Below are 18822 nucleotides of genomic sequence, written 5' to 3' on the forward strand. Positions count from 1 at the left end.
ACAAAGATCTAGGTGTTTGCCAAAATATTTATTAGGTCAAATAAATGTAGTCACAATTTCAACGTGAAATCCAAATACGTAACTACGTCATGCACGCACGTCAGCCGTGGATGTGTTTTCCCGGGAAATGCAATCACATGGCATTGCTTGACGCGAAAAAGACGACAACCCCCATCAATGGACGCTGGAGAGGTGAGATCAAGTGTTGTCCCGAAAATGCATGATAACTAAAATACACTGTGAAATATGAAAGTTAGTAAGATGTATGTTTACTTTAGTGGTTAAATTATTTTCTGTTAATGTTTTATTTCTCGATTGTATTTGAGTTTGATTCTCATTTGATTTTTTTTTTTGCAATAAGGAAAAAAACAGTTTATTGCTTATTTGTAGGCATTGATGAGCAAATATAATTTTGTTATATTTCATATAATATCTCTTTAGATTCTACAATTTAATCAGTGGTAGCCTGTTTTTCTCAATTTTTGTAAAATATCAACAGTATGTATTGTAATTTGAAATAATTAATTTTCATTTTTTATTATTTGATGTCATTTTTAATTTTATGTAATACATTATTTACACATTTTTTTTTTTTTTAGTGGAACACAAAAGTATCCATGTTTTTTTATTTATCTTCACACAGCTTTTTTGCACAATGACAGTACATAGACACTTTATAGTATTTTTTTATTCTGTGTGTCAAGCTCCAAAGCAGACAAAATAGTCCATATGAATCTAGCAGGTTACTGACTGAAAATCTGTAGCTTTTAAATTAATATGAATATGGATTGACACCAATCATCTGGTCACAATGGTTTTTGGCATCAATGATATTGCTGTTTTTTTAAAATCTAAATGCCTGTTTTAGACTGGTCACATATGCTGTCACTGCATAGAGCTCTGTATTACATTTAAAGATAAACTTTAGTGTTCCACAGAAAAACACAACACAGGTTTGGAACAACATGAGGATTAGTACAATAATTATGTACATTTTTGGGTGAACAATTCCAGTAAGATCAAAAAGATTTTTAAAAATGCTTATTTAATCCATTCACCTTATATTTCTTTTTATTTCTTTTTTTCCAGAAATAATGCTGAAAAGCAAAAGGCGTAAAACACCTCTGCAGGATGCAGAGGATCACATGACCCATAGAACTGATAAGCCTGGACTTCAAGAGCAGTTCATCAGCAAATATAAAGGCAAGTATTTATGACTAACCATATACACCAGTGGTTCTCAAACTTTTTTCCCAGTGGGCCGCACAATGGTCCAAGTGCAAGTCTCACGGTCCGCATATAATTTACATATGACGTCACCAATGCAAACCAATCAGATTTAATGTTATGGTATTAGCAGATAATACTATTATTATACTTAGATGTTGCACACAATAAATAACAAATAAAAACTAACTTACTGACATTAGCTTTACAATAATAATCAGTAATGCTCAATGAACACACAAACTGTAGGCTATATACAATCACTTTAAGTTGCTATTTAATTCTGTATGACTTTATGACTCTCTTCAACATCATCGCAATAGTCACCAAACAATCACATAAACGCCTTAATAAGCAAATATTACTCGGCTCTTTTTACAAACAACACTGAGCGCACTGTAGGCTAATTACAATCTCTGACGATATCAAGCATTCTGTCATGTCGCAATCCCTCGCGCAGCATCGGATCCGCGAGCGTGCGGCCGAGTTGGGCTCATCCAGCCGCGGGTGCGCTGATGCGGTTATTTTTACTGATTTAAAATACATCAATCAAACACATCGAATTCACAGTTCATTCTTTTGAGAATTGTAGGTTTTGCTTGTCAAGTACTTTACTACAGAGCAAACAGGAAGGCTGCCCATCTCGCTCATTAGGCCTAACAGCAAACTGATTCTTCCATTCTTCTTACCTTTGCTGCTGATGCTGCGACTCTTCTTGTTTGCTTGTGTTCCTTCATTTTATCTTCCACATTTAGTTTTTCTCCTTTAATAACAAATTTGACCATTTTGAGGCTTAAATTTACAAAATTAATGGCTACTGTTTGAACTTCTTCCTAAGCGCACACTTGTGTTTGTTTCGTTAACTGAGTGATTGCGTCATTAGCCTACATTGGCCTGATGTCTGAAAATAATAAATGCTCACCAAAATTATTTTATATGACAAATAAAGCATTATAGCTCATTTATATTTTTTTAATTCACTTTAATTTAAATTTTAAAACAAAAATAAATTGTATGCTACTTTTTTTTATTTTTATTATTATTATTATTGTGGTCGGCATATCGCGGGCCGCATTTACATTTGTGACGGGCCGCAGGTTGAGAACCACTGCTTCCACACCCATTTAAACGCTTACTGCGCGTGAAGTGTCGCGTCGCGCAACTCGCGCCCAATTACATCAAAAGTAGCCTATATGCTCACTGGATGTCATGGCAACTGAATCACGGAGGAAAACTTTAAATATCTCGCCTTCGCTTTAATTTCGGACCATCTCCAAAAAGACATAAAACACTAAACAAATGATTTTGACATGCGTTTATCAAAGTAGGAAATCCAGACTTTTAATCCCTTTACACACAATTACTGCTGTTGAAATACGAAATGGAGGTGGGTCCGGATTGAATCCCCTCCGGGTCCGGATCCGGACCGGAGTCCGGACTTTGAGAAGTGCTGATATACACGAATGGTTAGGTCTTGATGTCATTAATGCAGAATAACCTGCTTTACAAATAAAGTCTTGTAGTTTAAAGGGTTAGTTCACTCAAAATTGAAGTTTCTGTCATTAATTACTCACCCTCATGTTGTTCCACACCTGTAAGACCTTCATTCATCTTCAGAACACAAATTAAGATATTTTTGATAAAATCTGATGGCTCGGTGAGACCTCTAAAGCAACTAAAGACATATTTAAAACAGTCATGTGACTACAGTGGTTCAACCTTAATGTTATGAAGTGATGAGAATATTTTTTTGTGCACAGAAAAACAAAATAACCACTTTATTCAATAATATCTAGTGATGGGTGATTTTGGGCACACAAAAAGTATTGAACTGCTGTAGTCACATGATCTGTTTTAAATATGTCTTTAGTAGCTTTCTGAACACTGAAAAAGGAAATGATTTTGCTCTCAATGCAGGCCTCACTGAGCCATTGAATTTTATCAAAAATATCTTAATTTGTGTTCTGAAGATGAATGAAGGTCTTACGGGTGTGAAACGACATGAGGGTGAGTAATTAATGACAGAAATTCATTTTTGGGTTGAACTGAACATTTAGGTGGTTGTTGGTTTGTATGTAAACCAGGACAATGGATCATTTTTATAATAGGGTTAGTTCAAATAATGTCATTTATTACTCACCCTCATGCCGTTCCATACCCGTAAGACCTTCAATAAGGTGATTATTTTTTTTGGAGCTATCAGTATATCGTTGTGCATGATCATGTACATGATCAATGTTTTTTTTAATTTTTTTCTTTTTTATTATTATTGGGTTTTGGTTAAATTCTTGAAGTAAGGGCTGCTTTTTCACTTTTTTTTTTTTCTAAGACACAAAATATACATCAGTAATACCCTCTTGTGATTTAAAAAAAAAAAAAGAAGCGTTTACTTTAAAGGTAGTTGCTAACAAGTGTCTAAATGGGAGACAGAGGTTGTCTGGGACATTAAAAATCATCACCTGAACAGATAAAGTCATCTACTCACTAGTCACTTTCACAGCCTCGTTGTGTTTAGAGGTAGATTTAGGGATGTACACTGTACACAACCATTCAAACATACATTATAAGAATGCAAAACATTATACTTATTAAACAGGGAGATGGATTTTTAAAGTTTTACAGTTCCTGGAGGCACATTTATCAACAACAACAAAAAAACTCTTTATCTAAAGCCAAAAACCATCCATAAACATCCATACACCACAAAGACAAACTATCCAGAAGCGATGCATGTTAAACACAGAATTTTCTTTTAAAAATATTGCAACACAGACACGTTCTAGATGAGTTGTTGAAGCTTAATCATGAGGACGATGAAGTTTTGCAACTGTGGTGTATTTAATAGGCAAACTTAAGCTTAGTTTCTGCAGCAATACAAAAGCCAGTTAAGAACAACATATAGGGTTTTAGTTGAGGGAACCAGGGGGATGTGAACTACTGGATCACCTGCAAAAATACGTCATCGCTGCAGCACTCTATTCTAAACTATATAAAGCCAAGATAATATTGTTTATGTATGAAAGAGTATAAAAATTTTAACTGTATAATTTTAAGACTTTAAAGTATAATGTAATGTATAAAAAGCACAGCATACTTAGAAATTTGCCTGGCTATTGACTATTTTCATTCAGCAATTTCCCTTTTACATATAATGTACATCATATGGCAGAGAACTTTAAGTAATGATCAAAATGATAGTTGACTTTTAATAAACTGCTGAATCTAATGCATTTCTCCTCTTCAGGGCGTGGGGTTTTCACCACTAGAGCTTTTTTCAGGGGTGATTTCGTTCTTGAATACAGAGGTGAACTTCTGAGTTCAGAGGAAAGTCTTGACCGAACTGAACACTACACTGAGGCCGAGAACGCGTTCCTGTTTGATTTTCAGTGGAGTGGCAGAAATTGGTGGTGAGTACAGACCTGTTGGATTGATGTAGTAGAGATGCTAAAACATCTGGAACTGTAAGATACTTAGGGTGTGTTCATGTTTGTAGTTCGGTTTGCTTTGTTCGTTTGGTCTGGGTCCACTTAGCATTTCTATCGTCGAACCTAAAGGCATAATGATATGTTCACAACCTGATTGGTCGGCTTTTATGACGTATTGCCTGTATTTCAAGACAGAACTTGCCGCACATGCTGTGTGCGTAGCCTACATATGGTGGTATTTTGACTAGGGCTGGGCGATATATCGCATGCGATTCTCACGCGCATTTCGTCAGTAAAGCCGGTTCCCTGATTACCGCTAAATCGCCATCACCTGCTTTAAAATGGAGCGCCTTTTAATAGACAGAGCCGTAGTTCACTGATAAGCCACGCAAAATCGGGTTCATTATCGAAGTCGATTCATCTTCGATAATGAACCCGATTTTGCGTGGCTTATCAGTGAACTACGGCTCTGTCTATTAAAAGGCGCTCCATTTTAAAGCAGGTGATGGCGATTTAGCGGTAATCAGGGAACCGGCTTTACTGACGAAATGCGCGTGAGAATCGCATGCGATGTATCGCCCAGCCCTAATTTTGACCAGCTGAGAACTTGTGAAGAGTTTATAAAATGTGTAAAAGTCAAAACAGCGGCAGGAATCCCTCCGGTTCTGACACCTGTACTGAACTGTTATGGGCAACATCACGACTATGAAGAGAAAAAACAGGTATGCATGAGCATTCTGTCCTTTTTAGGGTCTCATCTTCCTGTTTTTGTTTCATTTAGATCTCTTTGGTCCGTGTTGCGTTCATATTTCAGTCGAACTGCTCCAGAGTTTGTTTGGAAGTGGACCAAGACCCATCTTTTCAGTAGTCTCTGTCCACTTGTTTAGTGTGCACCAGGGTTCAGATAGCAGTGTTCACACGTTCTAATGAATGCTGCTTTTCCACTACATGGTACGGCTCGGCACGGCCCCTTAATTTTTATGGACTTTTATACATGGACTTTCCATTGACTTCCATTATACAGCTGACAGACAGCAACGGTTTAAGTTAAAAATCGTAATTTGTGTTCTACTGAAGAAACAGTCACCTACATCATGGATGCGCTGGGGGTAAGCAGATAAACATTTCTATTTTTGGGTGAACTATCCCTTTAAATAGTACCACTTCGGTTGAGGTTCCAAACGTGCCATACTGATACTGAAATGTGACGTGTAAGCACTGAAGATCACTGATTTGTCAGAGAGTATAACAGCATCCGCAGAGACACTAGATTGGATTTACAACACCAGCTAGATTTAATTCTAGCGGGTTTGCTGCCTTGTGTTTTTTAATCGACTTGCTTTAAATGACCATCACATGCAACTTGAAAAAAGAAACGCCTCTATTGTGGTCAGTAGACGAGGTGGCAGCACAACTGTAATGATCAGACTGTAATCCCAATCACTTTGAAGCGGTACTAACTGCAGTGGAAGAACAAACCGAGCCGAGTTGAGTCGTACCGCACAGTTGAGAAAGTGCCATAAAAGAGCAATGGCACCAGGGTTCGTTTTAATCTAAACAAACATGCCAAGTGTGAACACACCCTTAATACTTAAAATTAACCATGAACTGACTTGAAGGCTGCTGAGTGCAGTTTCTTTGAGTCATCAATATTCATTTTTAACCGCATTCCCAAAAGAGAACAAAATGGTGAATGTTAGATGCATTTGTCTGCTGAGAGGATGTTGCCATACACTATCCGATAGATTCCGTGGTTCTCAGACCCTCCTCTCTGCAGATTCAGATTCTGTCTCCTTAACCTGACACACTCGGTTGAGTTCATAGAGCTGTGTCCTGATGATCAGCTGATGGTCTGAATCAGGTAGATTAAAAAACGAGACATACAACTTATGCAGAGCGGTGGGTTTCCAGGGCTTGAGTTCAGAACCACTTAAAAATAACTCTACATTGTCTAGCATATATAAGATTACAAGTATTGAGTAATAATTTTATGTCTTTATAGCATGGATGCATCTAAAGAAGACTGTTCCTTGGGAAGACTTGTAAATGATGAACACAGAAATCCTACTTGCAAAATGAGAACCCTTGAAGTGAGCAGGAAACCTCACCTGTGTCTCTTTGCTGTGCGAGACATTCTACCAGGAGGAAGAAATCACCTTACAATTACGGAGACTCAGACTGGCCATGGCGAGTCAAGGTACTATCAAAAAAATGATAGAAAGATTGATCAGTAATTCATGATAATCTTTTACTATCTGATTAGTTACCATGTGATTGTGGTCTCATATTTCTCAAGCCTTTGAATCAAGCATCAACTGAATCCTCTGATAAAAAGCCATCCATCAGTTTGGGTCCGCAGAGATCGGTAAGTCCACTTTAAAACATCTGTATCATTATTCTTTATTATTGTCTCTTTTGTGAGTAGTGTGTCTGGGTGTTAACAGAAGGAAAGGAGTGATAGATAAAGTTACTGTAGGACAGCTAGAGTAATTACTGGTTTTTCTGTTCTATACAAACATTTCTGATTTTTATATTCACTGGTTCCTTTTCTGGCATCCAGCCCCATTGTGCTGCTCCTGTTTCTTCACCTGGATTGGACGAGGTGAACAGCAGTGGTCCACATAAGCAGTCAGGCAAAGCAAGAACATCAAGAAAAACGGTAACTATCTCATAATGCAGCAACTATTAGATGATTTCTGGGAAAAACTGTTGATATTTGAAATCGACACCCAAACAACCACACCCCTCCCTTCATTGCTTCGCCCCCAAAATACTGAACACCCTATTCAACACGGGCAACTACTAACAGCTGGTGCACAGGTGTTCAACTAGAAAAGATCTTTATCGCTGGCAGAACCGTAGGATGCATTAGAAGGTTTGTTTTTAGTTGATTGTAGGTGCATGTCCACTTCATCCAGCACACTTTGTGTAAACGCTCCAAATGGTACAAAATAATATTTTGTCATTAGAAATGTAATTTGAAATGTAAAAAGTTAAATTGGTTCCTTCCCGGTCTGGAAGGAACCACTGCGGAGAAGCACAGTATCTGTGTGACTCGTCATAGACATAAACAGAGAGAAGTAGCTCCAGCTACAATGTTCTTTAGACACGTGCAGTAGGCTTGGGTATCGAGTATCGAGTATTGATTGGAACCGGGACTAGCTTTGCGATTTTCCCGGAATCGTTCCGGAATCGAAATCGGAATCGTTCAAATTCAAACGATACCCAACCCTAACGTGCAGTTATGTTTATTAACCGCTTGAGCACCAAAAGTTATGGAATGTAAATGTAGTCTTACTACCTTACTACCCACCTCCTGCTAGTTACCTAGTTATTGTCACAATTTTATTTTCAATATTGTTAATGTACATTTTATGTTTGTTTAAAAGGTTAGTTCAAATAATGTCATTAATTACTCATCCTCATGTCGTTCCACATCTGTAAGACCTTCATTAATCTTCAGAACACAAATTAAGATATTTTTAATTAAATCCGACGGCTCAGTGAGGCCTCCATTCAAAGCAATGACATTTCCTCTCTCAAGAACCATAAAGGTACTAAAAACATATTTAAATCAGTTCATGTGAGTACAGTGGTTCAACCCTTAATATTATAAAGCCACGAGAATATTTTTGTGCACCAAAAAAACAAAATAACGACTTTTCAACAATATAGTGATGGGCCGATTTCAAAACACTGCTTTGGAGCTTTATGAATGGGTTGTTTGTACATGACGTCACAGCAGCAGCGCGAATGAGTCTGGAGGGCAGGGAGTGATGTTTCTATATAGGAATCCTATCAAAAACTCAAAAGGTTTTGCATTGTTTATAGTTGCTCAAATCGTTAAAATCGAGAACCCAGAAGGTGTTTATATCGTTTACATAACTTATACCGTTTTTTTATAACTTATTTCGTTTTTTAATGTTAAAAGTTGTCGCCTTTTATAGCGTTTTGCGTCTGCTGATACTGAAATTAATATGGATACTTACCTTTTGTTTTTGACTCGGTTAAATATTAACATTCTACATGCTATCGTTTGCAGGGAGGAGAAGATATTTTATCCTATTTAATTATAATTTGGTGTTTTCCCTTCAGTTTTGTAGAATTGTTTACAGTGTTGATCTGGTTACCACGAGAATAGTGTCACGCACTGCTGCTTCAGCCATCGTATGGTAGAAAATGTCCAAATAAAATAAATATTTAACAAGCTGACGGAAGTCGATGCATTTCTTTGTTGGAAGCGTGTAAATGAAACTAGTTTTAATGTTGTTTTTGTAAATATTCACTTTCCCCATATGGCCACGAAGGAGAATAGGAGTGTCACATTCAGGGGACGGACACCGACACGCTGTATTTTTGTATTTATTTCAACAAATGACCAAAATCAAACCCATAGAAGCTTGTGAACAGTTTTGAAGTGACTGTGTGCAAGTTACAATCATTCACAAGCGAGTGATCATACTCGCAAACATAATGTTAATTAATTATTACACAAAAACCAAATACAAAACTCAAAAGTATGTGATTTTTTTTTTTTTTTTTTTTTTTTTTTTTTAAGCGAAAGGTAGTGGGTTTATTTAGTGACTATTACATTTGCTAAAAGTCGTCTTCCCTCACCTTCTCAACCAAGGCGAAAATTGTATTACTGTCAATTTTTTTTTTCCCTGAATGATATTGTGAGTTCCTATTACAATTCTCAATTCAGCATAAATGACCAACAATGGCGACATTTTTCACAATCATGACAGAAAATCAAAATACTGCACTTAACATCTCCAGCAGAAAGGCAGCGCGATATAAACAAACCAGACTAGAACTGAATGCGGTGTGACGGCAGCTTCACATCCTCTATATCTGCCTCCTCGATGACAGGAAAGTCTTTTAATTCAGCGGAAAAGTCTCTCCTCTTCATAACACAAGGATCACGTCCAACATATGTTGTGATTTTCTGTTTAAACCTTTCTAAACCAGCAAAGAAAGGACTTTTCCCCATCTCTTCCATTCTAATTTTCACTGCTTGCCCTCCACCGGAATTTCGCGCTTCAACAGAACCACGTGATTGCAAACAACCTATTGAATCAGTGACTCGGAGTGCCAAAGTCATATGATTTCAGCAGTTTAGCCGTTTGATAGGAGATCCGAGTCACTGATTCAATTTGTGAAGCTCCGAAGCAGTGTTTTGAAATCGGCCCATCACTATATTGTCGAAGTCGTTATTTTGTTTGTTTGGCGCACAAAAAGTATTCTCGTTGCTTTATAATATTAAAGTAGAACTACTGTACTCACATGAACTGATTTAAATATGTTTTTAGTACATTAATGGATCTTGAGAGAGGAAATGTTATTGCTTTGGATGCAGGCCTCACTGAGCCATCGGATTTAATCTAAAATATCTTAATTTGTGTTCCGAAGATGAATGAAGGTCTTACAGGTGTGGAACGGCATGAGGGTGAGTAATTATTGACAATATTTTCATTTTTGGGTGAACTAACCCTTTATGCTAAATACTTCTTTATATATCCACAGAAGCGGTTTCAATCAAGACTGGCAAAATTAAGAAAACATCATGAAGATTGCTATGAACGTTTTAACAGAGCAGAAATTGAAAATGGAACGCAATAAGATTGCTAAACAGCTATCACAAAAAGATTGTTTGGTGAGTAATATGTCAACATCATCACAATACTCAGTCCTCAGTCCATTAACAGCTAATTATTTTAATATTAATTAATAGTTTCCTTAGTTCTTTTGCTTGTAGACCTTATGTTTTTATTCAAATTATATTTTCAAACTGTTACAGTCATCCTTAGTCGCGTCCACAACTGATGCATCCACTTCATCGGCACCCTGTGCTGTGTCCACCTCTGTGATGACCTCATCACCGTCACCATATTACCGGTTACCAGAGGGGACACTGCAGTTGGCAAAAATGAGTAAAGTCCTAATTGCCATGGAGAAAGGAACACTGTCGGACTTCAAAGGAAAGAAACTTGACGACATTGAAATTGACCCAAATGGTATGAGTATACTTGAACGGTCTGTGTGTGTCTGTGCTGTATATATTTGCAAAAACTGCAAATAGTCATATGTTACAGATGCTAAGTATAATCAATAAACTGTTGATTTTTTTTTATCAATTGTTTAGAGCAACTTGAGGCTCAAGGTGATTCCATGTCAAGTGATGAGGAGGATTACAGTGACGTATCTCAGACAACCGCACCAGCAGAGACTGATCCACCTGTTCAATCTGATCAATCCGGTTCACAAGAGGATCAAGGTAAGAAAAATCTCTAAACTACACACACAATAATCATCAAATAACCATAAATTAGCTCCAAGCAGCAATATCCATCCAAGGGCTTTTCAAAATTCAGAAAAATCTACAAATTAGGACATATGTATGATTTGGTCATACTCACTGATTTAGTTGTTATGAGAATTACATTTTTAATTATTCCATAGGTTCTTCAAATGCTCCAAAAAAGAAATGGGAGGACAATGAGGTAAAAGCAGTAGAGAGACACATGATGAAGTTCATCAAGACATGCAAAGTTCCTGGTAAGCAAGACTGTGAAAGATGCATTCACGCAGAGCCAGAAGCTTTGAAGCAGCGAACATGGACTCGTGTGAAAAATTATGTGCGGAACAGGATCACGACTCTTAAAAGAAAGGGTGGTTTGTGAGGAGGCACAAACACAAAAACACTTCAGTGCCTTTTATAACTTCTTTACTGTAAAAAAAAATATATATATAATATATAATAATACTGTAAAAATATAATATGATGTGGAAAGTGTTAAAAGTATTATTTAACTTATTTGTGTGAAGAGAGTGGCTCAGCTAGTGACCAGCTCATAGAGAACTGGATGATCAATTGAATCATTGAAGGTGCTGTACATTAAAGTTGTTAGCAGAAGACTGTACTGCGATGTTGCATAAACTAATCAAAAATACTTTTCTTTAACTGCCCCTTTTAACATGCTTATACATTTTAAAGAGTGAACCGTTTATTCCAAGTAAAATAATCCCATATTAGCTCTTATAAATATATTTTACATGCCATCTTAACACTTCTAAGCACATTCTCTTTTTGTAAGAAATGGAGGAAAATGAAAATAGAAATTGTTTTGAGGATGGAATGAAACAGAATATCAAGAAAGACAGTATAAGAACGCTAATGAAGAAAGAATAGTTCATTTTCAATTAGGGCTGGGCGATATATCGCATGCGATTGTCACGCGCATTTCGTCAGTAAAGCCGGTTCCCTGATTACCGCTAAATCGCCATCACCTGCTTTCAAATGGAGCGGCATTTAATAGACAGAGCCGTAGTTCACTGACAAGCTACGCAATATCGCGTTAATTATCGCAGATGAATCGCCTTCGATAATGAACGCGATATTGCGTAGCTTGTCAGTGAACTACGGCTCTGTTTATTAAATGCCGCTAATTACAATGTTCCGTTTTCATTGTTGAGGTAAAGGGCATAAGGGGGAGGAGCGAATGTAAAAGGGATGAAAAGAGGGAGGAGCGAATGTAAAGGTTGTGAGAAGAGCGAGTGAATGTAAAGGGAAGGAGGAGGGTGAAGGTAAAGGAGGAAGTAGAGAGATTTTAAAGACGGATGAATGGAGGAAGTACGGAAGCCTCCAAGTTAGTGCCAGTTTTGCATTTGCATTGTTGTCTTTTGTAAAAAAATTTTTTATTTTTTTTCTAATCTTTTTGAATTTCTGTTATTCGCCACAATGTGTTGATATTGTTAATATTAAAGACTCATTTAATCAGTTTGTCTCACTAGAGTCCCCAAAGAGTCATTTTATCGGAGTGTGTATATGACTAGAGTCCTCAAAGAGTCATTTTATCGGATTTTGTGTATCACTAGAGTCCCCAAAGAGTCATTTTATCGGATTTTGTGTATCACTAGAGTCCCCAAAGAGTCATTTTATCGGAGTGTGTGTATCACTAGAGTCCTCAAAGAGTCATTTTATCGGATTTTGTGTATCACTAGAGTCCCCAAAGAGTCATTTTATCGGATTTTGTGTATCACTAGAGTCCTCAAAGAGTCATTTTATCGGATTTTGTGTATCACTAGAGTCCTCAAAGAGTCATTTTATCGGATTTTGTGTATCACTAGAGTCCTCAAAGAGTCATTTTATCGGATTTTGTGTATCACTAGAGTCCTCAAAGAGTCATTTTATCGGAGTGTGTGTATCACTAGAGTCCTCAAAGAGTCATTTTATCGGAGTGTGTGTATCACTAGAGTCCTCAAAGAGTCATTTTATCAGATTTTGTGTATCACTAGAGTCCCCAAAGAGTCATTTTATCGGATTTTGTGTATCACTAGAGTCCTCAAAGAGTCATTTTATCGGATTTTGTGTATCACTAGAGTCCCCAAAGAGTCATTTTATCGGAGTGTGTGTATCACTAGAGTCCCCAAAGAGTCATTTTATCGGATTTTGTGTATGACTAGAGTCCTCAAAGAGTCATTTTATCGGAGTGTGTGTGTCACTATTTTTATTCATATAGTTTTTTGACTATTATTACATTTTGCAGTAAACATGCCTAATGTCTTAAAGCCCCAGTGAGTAGCCAGAGATGACTCTGGTGAGGAAAACATCTTAAGATGATTTTGGGGTAATGATTATTTGCAGTCAATGCTAAATTAACTAGAGGCAGTGATCAGGGAAGTGTTCTCTGCCATGAAGTCAAGACAACTTTATTTCTAAGGTGTGATATACTATACAGTTCATTTCAAAACACCTTAAAATAACTTGCAAATTTTAACAATTGACATGACTTATATGAGTTGTAAAACAGTTCTGCAGAAGACAATAATGTCATTATTCAGCTTAATTCAGTTCATCTTTTGTTCTCTGATAGTCAATACAGTCGAATCAATAATATTTCTGAATGTTAATTGTCATTTCCCAACTGAGCAATCCAAAGGCACTCGATCTCAAGCAGCAAATCAAATGAAAATGTATGCTACCCATTTTCAGTGATCTTGAAGAAGTTAAAAAGCCCAGTTTAGTCTCTCACACTAGTTTCTCTGCTCTAGCTTGATTCCAGTACCCAGTATTGAAACTTTGAATTGTAATATTCCACTTCTGTGTCTTCTTAGGATAAATAACTTATAAAATTACAAGTTACAACAAAGTCCTGAAAGTGTACCTTAACCAGAGTCTGTGTATCTCCACAGTCCTCAAAGGATGACTAGATCAGAGTTTGTGTATGTCCCCAAACTGGACATATAAAATACTGTCCCCAATGTGAAGGTAAAGTGTCAGGTCTTTAAGGAAGTGTTTTATTGATAAAATCAAGTGATATCTGTAATAACGGCTTCTCCAGAAGCGCAGTGTTGTCTTTCTTTAGGCTCTAGACCCTTCAGAAAGGGTAGTCCCTAAAGGTAGGGTATCCAGTCATACGTCCTCACATTGTAGTTAAGTAGGTATGTGTGTGTGTGTGTGTGTTTGAAAGAAATAATTGCAGATATGTTTCATAGATTTCACAAGCCTCTCCCATAGGAAATCATCCTTCTGCATTTCTCATTTGCTCTTCAAAAGAGAGAAGTGTATAACAGAATAATCAGAAGTTTTCTCATCTCTGGGAGTTTCTGTTCCTTTTCATTTTAAACACTCTGTTATTGTTACACTTCAATTCTTATGTACACCATATTTACCCCACAGTTTCTCTTCCAAGTAGTACAAAGAGATTTCATTACACGCAAAACCACTAATGACTAATTTACCTGTGTGTAATCATTTTTCATGTAACCCAGGGCAGGAAAAGGACTAAAACAACCATGGTGTATCCTGCCTGCTGCTAAGTCTAATGCAAATGAAATGTATTTAAGTATTTGTTGTCCACAAACCTTGGTAATTTTATATTAGTTATTTGTGAGAATAATACTGTAATTGATTAATCAGATTTCCATCAAAAATCAATGCATCCCAATGTGTTATTACACCTCTAGTTTACAGATGTTGCTTTAGCTTTCATTGAGCGGTTCTGTTAACATGTGATGATGGATGGGAAGGAGCAGCTATTCTGGCAGTTCAGAGAGAACCCGTTGTTTGATGTTGACAGAGGTTTTAACCTCTATATGTCTGGCTTTTCAAGGATTCTGTATGGTCCTGTAAGAACAATTGGTCTTTCATTTTGTGCTCTATAACTCTCTCTAACTCCAAAAATGTATATCTGTGCTTTTCTGGCAGTTCAGGCATGTGCATCTGCAAGATGGGAGTGCATGGGGACAAGTGTGACGACTGCCGCCCAGGTTTCTCACACTTCAGCAGCACAGGGTGCCAACCTTGCCAATGCAATAATCATAGCAGCTACTGCCACCCACAGTCAGGTGAGCCACCCACATGCACACAACATAAGTAGTAAAAGAAGACGGCACACTGTTTTCCATTTGCTCACACAGAGATCTATCTTTGGATGGTAGTTGAACCTTAGTCTCTTGAAATTTCATGTTAATTATCTAATTAGTCATTTAGATGATGCTTTCGTCCAAGTACATTTATTATTACAGTGATAAACCCCCAAACCCCTGGAGCAAAGTGAGATTAAGTGAAAGATTAAGGCTACATTCAGACTGTCAGTTCAAATCCGATTTTTGTGCATATCCGATTGAAATCTGATCAAATTTAGCAAATGTAGAAATGTGATTTTTACCAATCCGTTTCGAGCTACATTCATATGTGGTTTGAAATCCTTTTCAAATCGCATTTCTGGAAATCCGTTTTAGTTTCTCATGGTTTATTTGACTTTCATGCCACGTAAAATGTTACATCAAACGTTGTTATAGGAAAGATACTGAAAGTCGCTGCAGAAAGGTTGTGTTGTGGCAAAGTGCCGGACGAGCAGAGTAACAATATAATGGAGACATGTTTTGAGACCGGCAGAGACGACAGCACAGAATAAAGCCTTCAATGTTTCTGCTGTTGCCTCATGTTGTAAATAAGACAACATCTGTATTGCAAATCCCTCTATGTTGTTGTTGTTGTTGTTGTTGTTGTTGTTTTTGTTTTTGCCATACCAATGCTATGTCATTGCCGTAGAAACAGATCTTCCGGAAAACAAAAGAGCGGAACGAAACGTTTCTTGGATGTATGTTAGAAATCTTCAATTCCAGTCCTGAAGGACTAGTGTCTTGCTTAATTTAGCTCTAACCCTTACCAAACACACTCAAACAAGCTAATCAGAGTGTTCAGAATTACTTAAAAATTATAGACAGATAAGTTAAATTGGGTTGGTACTAAAGTCTGCTGAATACTGACCCCTCCAGGACTGGAGTTGAAGAGCCCTGACATACAGCATGGAGTTGAATTTAGGTTGGTTTCTTATTACACTGTGAAGGTAAAAATGAGTTTTTTGTACACTTTTTTAGTAATGAAAAACTGACACAGATTCCGGCAGCTTCCTCACAATATAACTGACTCAACGGGACTCCTCCCTTTGTTTACGGACGTGACGTAATGACGCACAGAGGAATCGCTGCATGCTTGAATTTCCCGCGGAAATCCGCCATGTCGCTCTTATTATAAAACATTATTACAAGCTTACCGTTGTGAATCGAGACAAGATAATTAGATAGTTTTGAACACTGGCTGGTTATTTACTTGTTCAGAAGTTGACTTTGGATAATTTTTAACCAAAAAAAGTTGTGGACTGCAGCTTTAAATTGATATAAATCTTGAATACCTCGGAGCACATACTTAAGTTCGGTCTCTTTTTAAAGGAGACACTATGCAGATTATTGCAGAAGTAAAAGTTATTTTAAAAAATTATAAAAGTCACAGACGTTTATGAAAATATTAATTTTTATATTTTATATAAAATATATGTTTTACAAAACATATCAGACTTTAAAACTGCAAGAAAATCAAAGCATAATGTGAACAAGTTGTGTTCCAAATTTTACGTAATTGAGCTTTCAGTAAGATTTTGTTTGGGCACAATACCAAACTTTTCCATTAGATGACATCCAGGCTCCACTGTTGACCATATAAGAATGCACCCATTTCCTTGTAATGATCTGAACTATATATTTCTTAAAATTTTCATAATAATTATAAAGCAGACATCATATTCAGTAGTTTGTGCAGTTTGGTAATATTTAATTTGAATCGAATTCAACCTCTAACAAACACAAAGACAAGAATTTGGGTGAGTGTTATAGTTCAGCGATGCATCACAAATGGAAAATCTATCACTATCAATCTATCTATGATCTATTGTTATTTCTATCAAAAGTCAATCACCAAATATGAAACTAGAGTCTGAAAGCTTTCAAATGATTTGAATTGTCAAGATTACTTTAGGAGTAGACTAAGATACTGTTAATATAAAATGTTATAAAAATGTAATGGCAAACATCCCACAGGTGACAGTTTAAAAAAAAAAATGTGGTTAAAGACATTTTTATAAATCATAAGTTCTGATATTTATTTATTTATTGTATTGTATGAAAAGTGTTGATATTAACAGCATACTGTTTGTACCTGACACTTTGATGTTTTTCATAGTGTAATCAATTTGACCCTCTCCAACAAAATCGTACCCAGAAATCGAAGAAAATACAAGGGTTAAAGTAAATTTCTGCACTACTGGACATCTGAAGACTGTCTAAAAACAAATGATGATCCTATCTGATTATGTGCTGTCTATCTACCTTTTTTCGGGAGTTTTCTGTATTTATACAGATTTCCATTTTTTTTCCAGCCTGAGAGGTATGATCCACATGAATGATGAAATGGCCTTAAATTACTAAATAACCTGCAAAATGCTGTTCTCAAATATGTTTATTCCATGCATGGCTTGATTCTGACAACACTGCAAAAGCTATCAGCGCCAACTAGTGGCTGTGTGTGGGACACCCTTAGCATCTCAGCCAGGGTCCAAAATGAAAAATCATGTCAAATGCGAGAGAAAAAAAAATCAGGCATTGGCTAGTACATGAAACAGTGATACTTGCCAGTTGGTGTGATTATCAAATTGCAAATGCTGCGCTTTAATTAAATAAATATATAGTCTGACGCTCTGGCATTGTGTTCTTTTACATGCGAGAAGCTCATGATCTGGTGTTTTCAGTTTCCTAGAGTGTCTCTGTTTGCAGCAAATGCTACTCAATTTCTGCAAGCAATTTCTGACTTTGGGTCCTTTATAACGTCTATATGAAAATGCAATACGTGTTAGCCATCTTCACAAATTTGTAATGAGAATCACTTATAAATCTACTGACAACAAAGAAGCTTTAAAGTCTCAAAATACTTTGAGAGTTGAAAATTAAACCTGAATGGTTTAACGCAGTAGTTCTGAACTCTGGTCTTGGGGACCCATTGCTCTGCACATTTTGTCTTCTAGTTAACACATCTGATTCAGATCATCAGCTCATTATAGGGAGGGTGGGTCTCAATCAGCTCCCTGGCTCCCTAGTTCATGAATCAGTATATCGTGCATAGTAATTCCAGGCACTGGTAAGGACAGTAAGGACCCTGGCTCACTACAGATTGGGACACTGATGATGACTTAACAGTGTCCTCGTTTTACAACGTCACTACTGAAATTTATGAACAACAAATGTTAAACTGATATTTTTCTGACATTTATGTTTTTAATGTTATTTAAAGTTCATTATGATAAATACTTTGTTACATATACCTGCAACATTTCAGTCGTAAATTAGATTATGTTCAGTACCTGTCATGTATATGTAGGCTAAAATATAATTAAATATTAGTTAGTTTGTTTGTTTGTTTATTTATCACGTGTCATTGTGTGGCTCGTGTGGTGAGTTGTGTGTGGTGAGTTGGCTCGTGTGATTGATTTATGTTTCGCACTTCAGAACTTCCGGTAAAGGGAAGTGAGCATCGATGCTTCCTGGCTTGCACAGTGCATTGTGAGACTTTTTAGGGAGCAAACATTTAAGTGCACTGAAAGGATTTTGTGATTGAGACAGCGCTTAAAATGGCTGACTCCCTGATCAGTGCCCCTGACTACTGAACCTAGGGAGCTGACTGAGACGCACATACCGAGATAAGAGGATTGGAATTGTAAACCTCTTTCATATTTGAAAGCTAAGAAATTGAAGACAGCCATAAATATTAGTATTGTAGTTTTACTGTAAAATTACATTATTGTTATTAATATAATCTGTTTTACAGCACAAT

General features: G+C 36.7%; 2 protein-coding genes across 2 annotated transcripts in view; both read left to right on the forward strand.

Moving 5' to 3' along the window:
- The window catches only part of si:dkey-220k22.1 (multiple epidermal growth factor-like domains protein 9), an 83608-nt gene that overhangs the window by 43148 nt on the left and 21638 nt on the right, over positions 1-18822 (forward strand). The window contains exon 3 of the mRNA XM_048187823.1: positions 14863-15002. Within this exon, the coding sequence (XP_048043780.1) occupies positions 14863-15002 (140 nt within the window). The remainder of the gene's footprint in view (positions 1-14862; positions 15003-18822) is intronic.
- Positions 6811-11968, forward strand: LOC125266815. The gene is made up of 7 exons (XM_048187873.1): positions 6811-6849; positions 6949-7017; positions 7213-7311; positions 10179-10308; positions 10453-10669; positions 10798-10929; positions 11115-11968. Exons 4-7 carry the CDS (start codon positions 10219-10221, stop codon positions 11333-11335), a joined length of 660 nt encoding a protein of 219 aa, XP_048043830.1. The 5' UTR covers positions 6811-6849; positions 6949-7017; positions 7213-7311; positions 10179-10218; the 3' UTR covers positions 11336-11968.

Source organism: Megalobrama amblycephala, linkage group LG4 (assembly GCF_018812025.1).
Source record: "Megalobrama amblycephala isolate DHTTF-2021 linkage group LG4, ASM1881202v1, whole genome shotgun sequence".
Taxonomy (NCBI): domain Eukaryota; kingdom Metazoa; phylum Chordata; class Actinopteri; order Cypriniformes; family Xenocyprididae; genus Megalobrama; species Megalobrama amblycephala.

Coding starts and splice junctions, on each gene's coding strand:
- LOC125266815 (XM_048187873.1), top strand. CDS start 10,219: ATGAAGATTGCTATGAACGTTTTAACAGAGCAGAAATTGAAAATGGAA. Junction 10,309..10,452: donor TATCACAAAAAGATTGTTTG/GTGAGTAATATG, acceptor AAACTGTTACAG/TCATCCTTAGTCGCGTCCAC. Junction 10,670..10,797: donor CATTGAAATTGACCCAAATG/GTATGAGTATAC, acceptor TCAATTGTTTAG/AGCAACTTGAGGCTCAAGGT.